Source organism: Sus scrofa, chromosome 6 (assembly GCF_000003025.6).
Source record: "Sus scrofa isolate TJ Tabasco breed Duroc chromosome 6, Sscrofa11.1, whole genome shotgun sequence".
In the NCBI taxonomy this organism is placed as follows: Eukaryota; Metazoa; Chordata; class Mammalia; order Artiodactyla; family Suidae; genus Sus; species Sus scrofa.
The window spans coordinates 147,013,752-147,028,708 of NC_010448.4; the positions used below are offsets into that span (position 1 = coordinate 147,013,752).

At 42.5% G+C, this 14,957-nt stretch overlaps 1 protein-coding gene across 10 annotated transcripts in view; it reads right to left on the reverse strand.

The window, feature by feature from the left end:
• The window catches only part of DNAJC6 (DnaJ heat shock protein family (Hsp40) member C6), a 170,896-nt gene that overhangs the window by 23,637 nt on the left and 132,302 nt on the right, over positions 1-14,957 (reverse strand). For all 10 annotated transcript variants that reach the window (XM_013988882.2, XM_021093584.1, XM_021093582.1 and 7 more), the window contains 7 exon segments: positions 14,632-14,765; positions 13,632-13,826; positions 12,591-12,708; positions 8,921-9,000; positions 7,824-8,017; positions 7,637-7,717; positions 4,407-4,841 (listed from right to left, as the gene is read on the reverse strand). In XM_013988882.2, coding sequence (XP_013844336.1) covers positions 4,407-4,841; positions 7,637-7,717; positions 7,824-8,017; positions 8,921-9,000; positions 12,591-12,708; positions 13,632-13,826; positions 14,632-14,765 — 1,237 coding nt within the window.

The window sequence follows — 14,957 nt, forward strand, 5'->3', positions numbered from 1 at the left end:
TGTCTTATAAGTTTGTTCATTCAATAAATATTGACAAGCTGTCACCTTTACAAGGCCCAAGGCCAAATACTTGAAATGTCAGGATGATGTCTGCCTTGCGGGGCTGCTCCATGGGCCCATCCTATCCTTTGTTTTTAGGGCCACACCTGCAGCATGTGGATGTTCCCAGGCTAGGGGTTGAACTGGAACTGCTGCTGCCAGCCTACACCACAGCGACAGCAATGCAGGATCCAAGCCACGTCTTCGACGTACTCCATAGCTTACAGCAACACCGGATCCTTAATCCACTGAGCAAAGCCAGGGATCAAACATCCTCATGGATACCAGTTGGGTTCATAACCTGCTGAGCCACAATGGGAACTCTACCTATCCTATCCTTAATAATTCCTCCAGGGTTAAAAATGGAGCCCAAGGATAATCTCTTTGTGGACAAAGGAGAACTCTGATTTCCCTGTTGGCTGAACCATAAACATAGGCCTTTGGCTATCTTAATAAACATGAAATAAGTCAGGCAAGCTTACGGACTAATAGATGAATGATGAAACCATGCCTGCACCGTGGGAGATGCTCAATGAATGAATTGAGCTCATATTCAGCGAATTAGTGAACAAATACCAGGCAGGGGACTCTGTTGTTAAGGCTAACAATAGAAAACCTTGCTGTCCAGATTTTGTTTAGTTTTGATTGTGTTTTTAGTGGTCTCTGGCTCATTGAAGTTAAAAAGAGAAGAAAACGAGTGTGACAAAGCCTGAGCTCTCATTACACTTTATGTCCTATGAAACCAAAATGTTTCCAAAACATTGCCTGTCAACCACTTGCTAGAAACTAGATGCAGATGTAGTGAAATGAGAAGTGTGTGCACGAACCAGACTAGAACAAAGTAGGCAGAGCTGAGGATTCCAGCAACAATTGCATAACATGAATATTGTATCATTTCTCTAGGGTTCACAGTGCCTTGCTCAAAGAATCAGCCGATCTTTAATATCTCTAACATCTTGCTGTCAGAGCTGTATTATCTTCATTCTGTAGACAACGAAACTGAGATTCAGAGAGCAAAGTTTCTTGGCCAATATTAAGTAAATAATAAGGCTGGACTCATGCTCAAATTTTCTGACACCAAATTCCAGGAATTACCCAAAGGCATCTTCCAGGCGTGGAATGAATGTGATGAAAATCACTCAGAGCAGCATGTATTTAACTGGCCTTTAATTTCTCATTATTGGACAAGAGACAAAATTCCCCTTAGCTCCCTGTAGTAAGATGTCAAGCTAATGGGCTGACTGCTTCCTGGAGTGGGAGTGACCTATTTTAGGATGAGATAACTAGAATCAAACAAGTTCATGAATAAATCCCATTATCAAAACCCAGGTAGGATATACAATTTAATACGTGTTTGGCATAATGCTATCCCAACTTCTGCTGGGCAGCAGATTAGCCTTATGTAGCAGCAATGAGTCATCATCTGTCAGGGACTCTGTTACATGATTTATATCCCTTACCTCATTTAATATTCACAAAACTTTATCTCTTCTATAAGATGAAAATACTGAGATTTATAGAGTAACTGTAAGAAGACACTGGGTAAATCCCTCTTTACCTAAGGCTTTTGTTTCATTTTGTTTGTTTAGGGCTGCACCTGCAGAATATGGACGTTTCCAGTCCAGGGGTCAAATGAGAGCTACAGCTGCCAGCCTATATCACAGCCACAGCAACGCCAGATCCAAGCCGTGTCTGCGACCCATATCACAGTTCACAGCAACACCAGATCCTTAACCCACTGAGCGAGGCCAGGAATCGAACCCGCATCCTCATGGATACTAGTCGGGTTCATTACCACTAAGCCATGACGGGAACTCCCTTATCTATACCTAAGTTTGAGGTCAACAGTAGAGGATGCTAAAACCTTCTATTACTTGGTACACTTTTAATAGCAACATGTGTTAAATTAGCAGCATTCTCCAATAACTGAAAGCAAACTTCCCAACACGAGAGCTCAAAGTGGAGTCTTTACAACAATGCTGATAGATAAGTATTACCCCAATTTTACGACTAAGAAGGCTGAGATTTTCCAATAAGGCTACACAGATGGGTAAGAGTTGGTCCTGGCATTCAAATCCAAGCCTTTAACTCTGGACTCAGTGTTCTTTCTACTTCTTCTTGGAGAACAGAATACTTGAGTTCCAGCTCTCAGGGGGCACTAAGCAGTTGTGTATCCTCGGACAAGTCAATCAGTATATCTAGGTCTCAGTTTCATCGCCTATAACTTGAAGCACAGATTGAACCAATGTCTGAAAGGCCACCACGAGCTCTGGCACTGGAACACAACCACCTGCCTGGGACTATGATGAGGTCACTGAAAGTTACACAAGGTGCATAGTTTTAAAATGTGACCATCAGAGTTCCCATTGTGGCGCAGCAGAAATGAATCTGACTAGGAACCATGAGGTTGTGGATTCACTCCCCGGCCTTATTCAGTGGGTTAAGGATCCAGCATTGCCATGAGCTGTGGTGTAGGTCGCAGACACGGCTTGGATCTGGCGTTGCTGTGGCTGTGGTGTAGGCCAGCAGCTGTAGCTCCGATTAGACCCCTAGCCTGGGAACCTCCATATGCTGTGGGTACAGCCCTAAAAGGACAAAAAGACGAAAAGAAAAGAAAAGAAAAGAAAAGGTGACCGTCAAATACTACACTATCTTGATCTTGGGGACTTTTTTTCCTCACAGAGCTTCTGTTCACTTTGGTGAGTAAGAACTGCTGAAGTATAAAGGAAACAGCCTGGGATTCAGGGTGCCATCACTCTGGCTCCATCAATGATCAGGGTAGCAGCCTGAGCCTTAGCACCTACAGTCCAGGATTCTGAAATTCATTCATATAAAGAATGTAAGCAGTAAGGTCCCACCATATAGCACAGGAAACTACATCTAATCTCTTGGGATACAACATGATGGAAGACAGCATGAGGAAAAGACTGTGTGTGTGTGTGTGTGTGTGTGTGTGTGTATATACGTGTGTGTGTGAATGACTGGGTCACTATGCTGTACAGCAGAAATTGGCAAAACACTGTAAATCAATGACACTTTAACAAACTAAAAAATGCCTCCAGTTGAACAACCATAATTCAAGACCATCCCCAAGCCTTCTGAGAACACCAAGGATGAGTCTGGGAAAGCAAGTTTCTAAAGGTTATCACATGCCTGGAGAGTTGAGACATTCCTCTTTCCTCTTCCTAAGAGGATGCCATTTTGGTTACTGGCGACAGTAACGAGGGCAGCTGGTTCTTCAGAGGCTGTAAGGGACCTCTGCTTTACCCAACTCCACTGTCTTGTAAATGTCAAAAAAAAAAAAAAAAACCTGTGGATGACAAGTCACAGAAAGGGTGACTTGTCTGTGGCAATGAGCAGAGTGAAGTGGACTGAACCTCTTGGGCTGAAACTCTTTAGCTGGCACTAACTGTTCTGCTCCACCAGCTGTGCTGCTGGCAAGAGTCCCTTAAATATACCGAGAAGTAACCACGTACTTCTCTGTTCAAAGTGTACTTGGAAAACTACAATTCCAGGAAGGCGTTACAGGAAAACCAAGAGCAAGTGCTGGAGTCAAATGGTCTAGTTTTGGACCCTGGCCCCATCAATTTCTAGCTGTATAAAAACATGCTACTAATTTGACCCTAAGCTTCTATTTCCTCAGCTATCAAATGGAGATAATAACAACTCATATTTATTGTGTTTTTATAAAGATTAAATTCATGGCTCCAGTTAAATTCTAGGTTTGGCAAACAGTGAGTACCCTACAAATAGTAGCCACTTTTATTAATAATAACTCATCGACCTGAACCTCCAAGCAGAAATAACTGAAGCAGTGCAGGGATTAAAGCCCTGAAAAAAAAATTAAAATAAAGTAAGGGTGAGGCACTCCAGTATTCTCTCTCAGACTGGCCTATCAAAATGGACAATATTTCTATTTCCTCTTGGGGTCCCTATTTATTTATTTATTTATTTATTTTGTCTTTCTGCCATTTCTTGGGCCGCTCCCACGGCATATGGAGGTTCCCAGGCTAGGGGTCGAATCGGACCTGTAGCCGCCAGCCTACACCTGAGCCACAGCAACGCGGGATCCGAGCCACGTCTGCAACCTACACCACAGCTCACGGCAACGCCAGATCCTTAACCCACTGAGCAAGGGCAGGGACCGAACCTCCAACCTCATGGTTCCTAGTCGGATTCATTAACCACTGCACCACGACGGGAACTCCCCTTGGGGTCCCTATTTAAATGAAGATATAGACCTTTCGGGGACTTTCAGGGAGATCAGGACAAAATCCAGATTATTATTAGGAAAATTCGATTCCACCTGCTTGGCCCCAAAGCTATAACGCAACCCTGAGAGGTAAGCGCAACAGGGAAAAAATTACCTTCTCCGGCTCTTAGCGTTGGAGATGCGGAGGTGGAGGTGGCCGACCGGCGTGGGGTCGACTGGGTGGACGTCGGTCCGCTCGGATGAAACACGTCTTCCACCCCCGACTGGCCCGCCTGTGCGGGGCCGGCCGCGCCTCCACCCCCAAACAGGTCACTGAGAAGTTCGGAGTTGGTGGGCGGAGCCGCCGGCGAAGAGAAGTTCTTACTCACTGCAGACCCTTCCAGACCCAGAAGGTCCACATCCTCAGGGGGCGGAGGGGCTGCTGGCTCCTGCTGCTTTTTGCTGGGCTTTCTGGCTCCGTGAGCTTTGTCGCCGTTGGCATTGCCATGCGGACTGGACAGCGTCAGAAGTTCATCATCCGACTGCTCACTTTCCTGATTCACTAGGGCAGCATGGTCCTCCTCGCAGAAGGATTTCTCTGATTTCTGATCTAAGGAAGACCAATATGCCAGGACACAGTTAGTGAGAAGCCAAAAACATCTGCCTTTTGTTAGCATCTATGCACATAACTTCAGAAAGAGAGAAGGAGCAGCCTGAAAAAAAAAAAAAAAAATCAGTGCTTTTAGACCCTTAGCAATGAAACACGGGAGGTATTTCACCTCACACGGCCACTACCGTCTGTCAAGCATCTGAGAGGCAGTGTAGTGTGGGGTGAACAGCAAGACCTCTAGAAGCAGCCGGAGTTTGAATCCCTTCTCTGCTACTTACTGGCTCCGTCACACAGAGAAAGTTACTTTATTTCTCTGTGCCTTGGTTTTCTCCACAGCGAGATGGGAAAAAAAATCAACAGCACCTAGCTCACATGACTATTGCAAAAATTACATAAGATGATAGATGGAACGTGCTCATATCAACAGTAAGTAGACTTAAGTGGTTTTTCTTTTATTCTTTTTTCTTTCACAGCCGCCCCTGCGGCATTTAGAGGTTCCCAGGCTAGGGGTCAAATCAGAGCCGCATCTGCCAGCCTATGCCACAGCCACAGCAATGCCAGATCCGAGCTGTGTCTGTGACCTACACTGCACATTGAGGCAACACAGGATCCTCATGCCACTGATCGAGGCCAGGAATCGAACTTAAATTGTCACAGAGACAATGTCAGGTTCTTAACCCCCTGAGCTGCAAGGGAATTCTTTTTTTTTTTTTTTTTTTTTAATCTTCTTTTTCCCAGCACTACACGAGGTGCTTTGGGAAAAAAACCCATTATTTCCTAGTCCTTTGCTGCCTTCCTTCACTGTCTTTTTCTTCTCCATATGCCCTGCAGCCAAAAGCAAGGCCTTTCTCCCATAGTCTAGAGCAGCAGCAAACTCCACACCTAATAAGGGAATAGAGGAATGGCTCTGCTTAGCCTGGTCCTTACGCCAACCAGGGAGGAGATACTTTCTGCATAAAATGGGCAGCAAGAAAGAGGCCTCATCTGGTCCAGGAGTAGAGAGGCTGGTGAGTGAGTTTCCAGGCCCTCTCAGAGAGAGGTCTTAATATGGAACTTGGTTATTTACTGTCAAGGAGACCCACATTCCAAACCGAATGCAGATCCGCATCCTTCATCCCCAACTCCGAAAGGCAAAAAGCTACAAAGAGCAAAGGTTTCCCCAAGCGTGGCACAAACTCAGTGGGAAAAAAAAATCCGACTGGAAATGATGAGAAAGTATTTAGATTTCATTGATTTCACTCGAGGTTGTTTCACTGCAGACATTCTAACATGTTTGATTAGATGTTTCCGGGGGGGGGGGGGCTAAGTGATACGCAGTTTATGCACCAATTTGCCTTTCTAACGTGCAAAAAAAAAATCTGCACTCCTAAACCCATCTGGGTCCGTGTGGTTTATCTGAATAAAAAACTGTGCAGTTGTGCCAAAAACCTATTTCTTAGCCTAAAAAGAATGATTTCTAAATTATTCACTAAAACAGCAATGGAAAGTAAAAGTGAAGTTCGATTAAAAGTTATGTGAGGGACTTCCCATTGTGGCACAGAGGAAATGAATCCAACTGGGAACCATGAGGTTGTGGGTTTGATCCCTGGCCTCACTCAGTGGGTGAAGGATCTGGTGCTGCTGTGAGCTGTAGTGTAGGTAGCAGACGTGGCTCAGATCCTGTGTTGCTGTGGCTGTGGCGGAGGCTGGCAGCTGTAGCTCCGATTCAACCTCTAGCCTGGGAACCTCTATATGCCATGAGTACAGCCCTAAAAAGAAAAAAAAAAAAAAGTTACATAAGGAAGAAAGATAGATGAAGGGGAAGCCAAGAGGGGGCTGGGAAATCCAGAATTCACTGGGTTTTCCAATATTCTTAAATGTTTTTGATCCCATTTCTCAGTAGATGATTCTGAAAATAAGTCTATCAATTCAAAGGAATTCCATGAACAATTTTTCTACCAAACACGGAAAACGCCGAGTAGGCAATGGGAACACTGTCTTATGTTTATACAGCAAAGGAGGATCAAGCAAGAGGATTTTAAGCACACCATCACCCCAGCCAGTTTCCTACTCCCTTCTTAGAGGAAGTCCTTACTATGGAAGTCTACAATGAACCTTGCAGTTAACCTCAGCAAACTCTAAAGCAAGGATGGCAAATGGGTACCGATCAGGACACCAGTGCCAGCTACTGATGGGAGCAGTCTGAAGTGTCATGTGGGGAAAGATTCTAAACGCAGCTCCAGGTTTGGCAGAAAAGGATACTGTGTTTGAGCCCTATTGCTGCCACAGCAGTCAAAGCAAGTAGCAGATGTGGCGTAGGCTTGTAGCTACAGCTCCGATTCGACTCTTAGCCTGGGAACTTCCATATGCCATGAGTGCGGCCCTAAAAAGACAAAAAAAAAAAAAATTAAGTAGCAGAGATATGCAGACAAAGTGTTTGCCTTCCCTGCACCAGGGAGAGCTCAGCTCTTCCTTGCTAATGGTTAAAGCCCTGCTGAAGGAGGGGAATGCCAGGTTTTCTATTTTTAGAGTATTTAGTTAATGGCAGGAAATTGAGTCCTTTGTTAATTTCTTTGTGCACCAACAGTGTAAAGGGAGATCCTAGAAAATACCACAATTATTCATAAACCCAGGAAAGCTGTGATCCAAAACACTGCCTAGACAGGAAAGGTTGGGTTAACCTAAAGATGACTCAGTCTAAGAGCATCCATGAAGCTGAAAGTACTTCAGGTGGCGCCAAGGAATAATCATCTTTAGAAAAGAATCATGCAACTTAACCATCAACCATGCAACTTAAAAAAAATGCTTGGAAGTACCTTGCCAACACAGAGTGGAAAAGAAGCCACCCTGCCCAAAATGTCTGGGGTTGTCTGGAGGAATATCTATTGGAGCCTGTCCTGCAAAAGACAAAAGACATCAATGAAACACAGGAAAGAAACAAGTCAATGTTATAAATAACACAGAGGCTTCATCCTGGAAACAAAACCACCAGGTTACTCATACCTCCTAAGACCAGAGTATCTTGGTGCTCCTGGTGAGAAGAGAAGAGGATGCTGGGGTTGACATCTTTCGTGCAGTAATGTTCCCACGGTGGGGTTAAGTCTATCATTTTGTCGTGGGGCTGTAGTTCTACATCCAGAGTCACCTGAAATAGCTGAGGATATTTTTCTGGCACATCACACGCATCCAACTCAGGCCTAAACAGGGATTGAAAAGAATAAGATCAGTGAAAAACAGTGGAATGGGTCCAATGTTCAGCACGGAAATGGTTGTAGGCTGGTTTCTGGGTTAACTCTCAAACTCATTTCTATGGAAAAAGCAACCATTCGCCTGATATGAGACTTTACTTTTCTGAGCCTTGGTTTCCTTATCTAGAGAAAACAGAATAATGCCAACTCCCAGAATTTAGATACTACTGCATGTGAATGTGTTCTAGCCAGCAGGGAGGAGAGATTCAGCAGATGCACCAGCACAGCCAAGGCAGTTGTTAAAATAGTGAAATAGGTCCATAGCCACCACTGTGAGCTCTTGAACTTGCATCTCTCACCTGACCCCAGCAACTCCCACCTAGGACGCCAGCTTCAGCCACTCCCTTGAGTTCCCTAGACTGCAACATAGTGTAGTAGAGCTAATGTCTGGTACACGGGGTGCCCCAGGACCCCACTTCAGTGCTATGGCGGTCATTCTGATGGGTCACTGCTCATATCACATGGCTGACTTCCCTGCCTTCCCTACTGCAGAACACAAAGGGATGTGCAGACGCAAAGCATCTCAGCAGTGAAACTTTGTTCCCTCTTTGTTCACTCTTGTTCCCTCACATTGTGTTTCACATATTTTACACCTTTCCATAAGAAGTCTGATCCACTTTTGTTTAAGACAAACCACACCCAACTGAAAGTTATATAAAGCGCAACCAGCCTCTGTAAGTTGCTAAACCACTCTTCACAATCCTGGACCACAGGATTTGGGCAGGGGGTGGGGGGGGGTGGCAGTTGGCGGATAGGGAGCTGCAACACAGTACTAATGAGCCTTGGACACTTGACTCCCAATATTCATAGCTGTTTGGATTGAAAAGGGGTTTGGGCCCACGGAGAACTCACTTGGTGAACTTTAAAACTGTTGTGTCCAGTGGAATAAACCCAGTATGAAACTGAAGCTGGAATATCTGAGTGTTGGTCACCTAAAAATAGGAGAGAAGCTCATTACAATCAATCAGTGAAAAGGGAGTCAGACCAAAAGATTTTACTTTGGGGAGTCATACACCCTCAAGTGCTTCCACATCCAAATCTTTGTTTACTATGAATATTAAACAACCTCCTCATCTGGAACTGGTCCAGCTGCATTTCCAGCCTCTCCTCTCCATGAACTCTGCCTTGGCAAGACCTGTCCTCATCTGCTAGTGCCCTATGTTCCTGCACGTTGCCAAACCTGGACTCATTCCATTTCTTCTGTCCAGAATGCCCCTGCTCCAAGCTGATGAAGTCATCCTTAGAGGCCCACCTTGAACGGTCATAGCCTCTGAGGCCTTTCTGAGGCACTTGCTGGATGAAACGAACTGCTCCCATGATGGCAACTCCTCCTACCTCTACAATGGAAATGGATATTTTACATTTGTGAATTTCCTCTGCTACGCTAGGCTCCTTAAAGGCAGGGATGCAGTCTTATTCTCATCAATCCTCACTCCTAGACAGTGACTGGCACAGAGCATGCACTTTGCAAAAATTTGATAAATTAAAACACAGTGACTTGCTATTAACATAGGGGGCTTATATCTTTTCAAATTAGTGTTTTGATTTTATTCAGATAGATATCCAGGAGTGAAAGTGCAGGATCATAGGACAGTTCTACTTTTAATTCGGGTGGGGCACAGGGTGGGGGAGTGGGGGTGGGGGGTGGACACCATATCAGTGTAGCAATTTGCATTCCCACCGATAGTGTAGTAGGGTTGCCTTTTTTCCACATCCTTACCAACACCTGTTATTTCTTGTTTTTTTGACAAAAGCCATTCTGACAGGCGTGAGGTGATTTCTCATTGTGGGGGTTTTGTTTTTGTATCTTTAATTTTTTTGGCCGCACCCATGGCATGTGCAAGTTCCCAAGCCATGAATCAAATCCGAGCCACAGCTGCAACCTACACCACAGCTGCAGCAATGCTGGATCTTAACCCACTGTGCCAGGCTGGGGATGGAACCCCAGTGCCTCCATAGAGACAAGCCAGATGATTATCCCACTGCTCCACAGCAGGAACTCCCTCACTGTGGTTCTGATTTGCATTTCCTGATGATTAGTGATGTTGAGCATCTTTTCATGTGTCTGCTAACTATCTATATTTTCTTTGGAAAAAAAATGCCTCTTTAGGTCTTCTGCCCATTTTTAAATTGGGTTGTTTGGTTTTTTGATATTGAATTCATAGCAGCATCATTCACAACAGCCAAGATATGGAAGCAACTTAATTGCCCAGATGAATGGATAAGGAAGATATGATATATATGTGTGTGTGTGTGTGTGTATACACATATATATGAATATGAATATCATCCAGCAATAAAAAGAATGCAATCTTGCCATTTGCAACACCAAAGATGGACTTATGCTTAGTGAAATAAGTCAGATAAAGATAAATATTGTCTGTTTTCACTTACATGTGGAATATAAAAAACAAAACAAATGAACAAATATAACAAAACAGAAACAGACTCATAGGTACAGGGAACAAACTAGTTTCCACAGGTGAGAGGGGTGAAATAGGTGAATGGGAATTAAGAGGTAATTATATAAAATTACCTCTGCCAATTATAAAATAAGTTAACAAAGATATAAAGTACAGCACAGGGAATATAGCCAATATTTATAAACTGTGAAATGCTACATAATCTGTAAAAATAACAAATCGCTATTTTGTACATTCAAAACTAATATAACATCTTAAATCAACTGTACTTTGATAAACTTTTTTAATGCAAATACTTGTAGCATTATTTGTACTATCCGAACAGTGGCAATAACTCAAATGTCCGTCAACTGATGAAGAGATTAAGAAAAGATGTATAACCATACAATGGAATATTATCTAGTCATATAAAGAAGTACCGATATATGCTACCACATGTTTGAACCTCAACAAATTAAGCCAAGTGAAAGAAGCCAGTCACAAAAGACCACATATTATATGATTCCATTTATATGAAATGTCCAAAACAGGCAAATTCACACAGACAGAAAGGAGATTCCTAGTTGCCCAGGGGATGGAGGAGGAATGGAAAGCAGCTGCTAATAGGGTAGAGTTTCTTTAGTAGGTAATGAAAATGTTTGGGAATTAGGTGGCAGTGCTGTACCTAATTGAAAATACTGTAACTTTCTGAAAATATTAAAAACAACCACGTCGTACACTTCAAAAAGGTGAATTTTATGTTATGTGAATTTTATCTCAATTTAAAAATTAAAAAAATATAATTATCTCATCCCATATCCTTAATAGAAATATTTCCTCTCATATGGTAGTTCTATTTTTAGTTTTTTGAGGAATCTCCATACTGTTTTCCACAGTGGTTGCACCAGTTTACATTCCCACCAACAGTGTAAGAGGGTTCCCTTTTCTCCACACCCTTGCCAGCATTTACTGTTTGTAGACTTTTTGATAATGGCCATCCTGACTGGTATAAGGTGGTACCTCAGAGTAGTTTTGATCTCAAATAATTAGCAATTTTGAGCATCTTTGCATGGTTTTTTTTTTTTTTTTTTTTTTTTTGGCCATCTGTATGTCTTCTTTAGAGAAATGTCTATTTAGATAGTCTTTCCATTTTTTGATTGAGTTTTTTTTGATATGGAGCTGCAGGAGATGTTTGTATATTTTGGAAATTCATCCCTTGTACTCCTGGGCATCTATTCAAAGAAAACCGTAATTCAAAAAGATACAAGCACCCCATGTTCACTGCAGGACTATTTACAATAGCCAAGACATGGAAGCAACCTAAATGTTCATCAAGAGAGGAACAGATAAAGAAGATGTGGTACTTATATACAATGGAATATTAATCAACCATAAAAAGATGAAATCATGCCATTTGCAGCAACACGGATGGACCTAGAGATGCTCATGTTAAGTGCAGTTAGTCAGACAATGAAAGACAAACATCATATATCACTTATATGTGGAATCTTTAAAAAGGATACAAATGAACTTATTTGTAGAGCAGAAACTGATTCACAGACTTTGAAAACCTTAAGGTTGCCAAGTGGTTGGGGGAGGGATGGCTGGGAGGTTGGGATTGGCATGTGCACACGAGGTATATGGAATGACTGGCCAGTGGGAACCTGCTGTGTAGCACAGAGAACTCTACCCAGTATCCTGTGATCATCTATGTGGGACAAGAATCGGAAAGAGAATGCATGTGTGCACATGTATAACTGAATCACTTCGCTGTACAGCAGAAATGATCACAACACTCTAAGTCAACTCTACTTCAATGAAACTATAAAACTGAAAAAAAAAAATCTCTCTTCTCACACGGGTCCAAATGGCACACTATTAAAAAGGCACGGTTTTCTAAAGAGCAAGCTTTGTTCTTTAGTTGTATGGCTGCTAATCTTCTGGCAAAATCATCCGAGGAAGGCAAAGCCTCTGAGTCTTAGGTTCCTCCCCTATAAAATGCTTTTTCAGATTCTAAAACAGAAGTCACTCAAGCCCAAAGTGATGTAAAGAAAAGACTCTGAAATACTCCTATTAAAGGATCAGCTTCGCTTATGTCATGACTCTTTCTGAAACCGTACCTTAGCCTGCAGCCGGCTTCCAATGGTTGACCTCAAGTGATACATGGAAACGACCACATCTCCTTGCACAGTGATGCTCAAGGGAATAAAGATTTTCCCATCTTGGACACGGTATTCTCTTTAAACAGAGACAAAAACACATACTGAAAGTCTGATTTAGCACAATAACACAGGTAAACAGGTGCAGTCCTCTGTGGCTCTAGCCAAGGCACCTATCTGCCCAGGTCCGACCCAGGAACCATTTCCATCTTAAACAAAGTCACGAGCACAGCCAGTGCCGCTGGGTGCAAACTCATTCTGTCTCAGGATGCTCCTGGGCTTATTAGGCCAGCTCCTCCCTCTCCATCCTATCCCGAATTCCAGTTAAATCAACTGCCCATCTGCAGGAATCATTTTTCTTAAATACATGTAGTCCTGATGTACTTGCCTTTTCCAAACTTTTAATTTATAGTGAAATCAGCAAGAGAACAAAAAAATCCTGCCAAGATCAGTATAGAAATAGCAATGAAATGCTCTGTGAGGGTCTTAGCTACCAATCCTGAAATTCAATCTATTCCAAACTAATTTCATTTTCTGTTATTACCCACTCCCTTCTCTCCACACCCCCTACCACCCCACTGGCACCTGCTTTATTATAGATTCTATCACTTCTTTAATTAAATCACCATCTACCTAGCTGCTCACTTAGAAACCTCACTTATTTCTAATTCTCCCATTACCCTCACCAATTCTTATCAAGGGAGTCTCCTTCTTAAATGTCCAGTCTTCCACCCCACACCACTGTCTGAACCTTCAATATAGCTCATGTTAGTCCTTTAGTTGATCTCACCATTTGAAGTGGGGGCTATGGCATCCCTTCATTTAATTGTGCTTTTCTATGATTAACACCCATGTTGAGGGTTTTTTGTTTGTTTTGTTTTGCTTTGTTTTTTTATATCAGCCATTTCACAGGATGTAGTCCTCAAAGCAGAACAGGATCCAAGTTAAACAGGAACTGAACAGTTCACAAGAGTAAGTGAAAAAAAATGTATCATGACTTACTTCATTCGTTCAAAATCGGCACAGGTTGTATATATTTTGGTTTCTCCAATCAGTACATCACAGTAAGGGCGACATCCATTTCTCTGTTTGTTGAAGAAAGGAACTGGACTGACAGTGATCGACTTAATTGTGAGAGGCTTGAAGTGCGGACGGTAAGGTTTGTCCGCCAGAAGGTCACACATGTAGCCCAGGTACCTAAAACAGAAGACGGACATTCTCTTGGTGTTGACACACTAGAAGAAATAAGCCATCAATTTGATATCAAGTTTGTTCTCATATATTATTAACCTACCATGAAAAATTTACTGTGTTAACTTCTCTAGCATTAACTGGCAAAAGAGAAAGCTGCCAATAATTTAAGAAAGCTTTTATCTAGTGACACTGTTGCACTTACCACCCCCACCCCACCCCCCGCCAAGAGCTAATAAAGAGGTGTTTATTAAATGGAAAAGCTTATGGGAGGTTTATACTAGTTCAATATTTTAACATCTATTTCTATTTGATCTAGCAGATTAAATTTACGTTAACTGGCTTTGGAGAAAAAAAATCAGAATTTATCATCACAATCCTTTCTTAACCCAAAAGGAAATAAGGAGATGCAATTTAAATAAGAGAAAGAAGAAACCTGGACTAAAGAGAAGATATTACGCCAATTATCTTAAAAAGTTTATTTTTTCCTTTTTTAAGATACACGATGCCTAGTAGATGCAAACTATTGCATTTGAAGTGGATAAGCAATGAGGTCCTGCTGCGTAGCACAGGGAGCTATAGCCAATCACTTGTGATGGAATATGATGGAAAACATTATGAGAAAAAGAATGTATATATGTACGTGTGTGTGTGTGTGTGTGTGTGTGTGTGTGTGTGTAACTGGGTCATTTTGCTGTACAGCAGTAATTGACAGAACATTGTAAATCAACTATAATAAAAAATCATTTTTTAAAGATACATGATACCAATTAGACCACATCTGCACCTACCCTGAATCTAGGTACTTTACCTCCTGTGGGATGGCGAAAGTCCGATTCCTGGTCGCTTTGCGTAGAGCAGTCGAACAGCTGGGCCAGGAGTAGAGTACAGATTACAGAAAATGAACATAGCACCAACCAGAATTGATGATGCTGCCCGTCCATCCTATCAAAGAAAATGTATAAACGTGTCATAAACAAGGACCAGTCAGCCACTCGACACTGAGAAGGCTGTCCTTGCAATTAAAAAAGAAGATTAAGGGCAGGGAGTGGGGAGGCTGGTGTGAAGGAGAGACATCTTCATAACTGGAGGTGCTGTGAATTCAAAACTGTTCATTGGAAAACCATAATCTGTCCC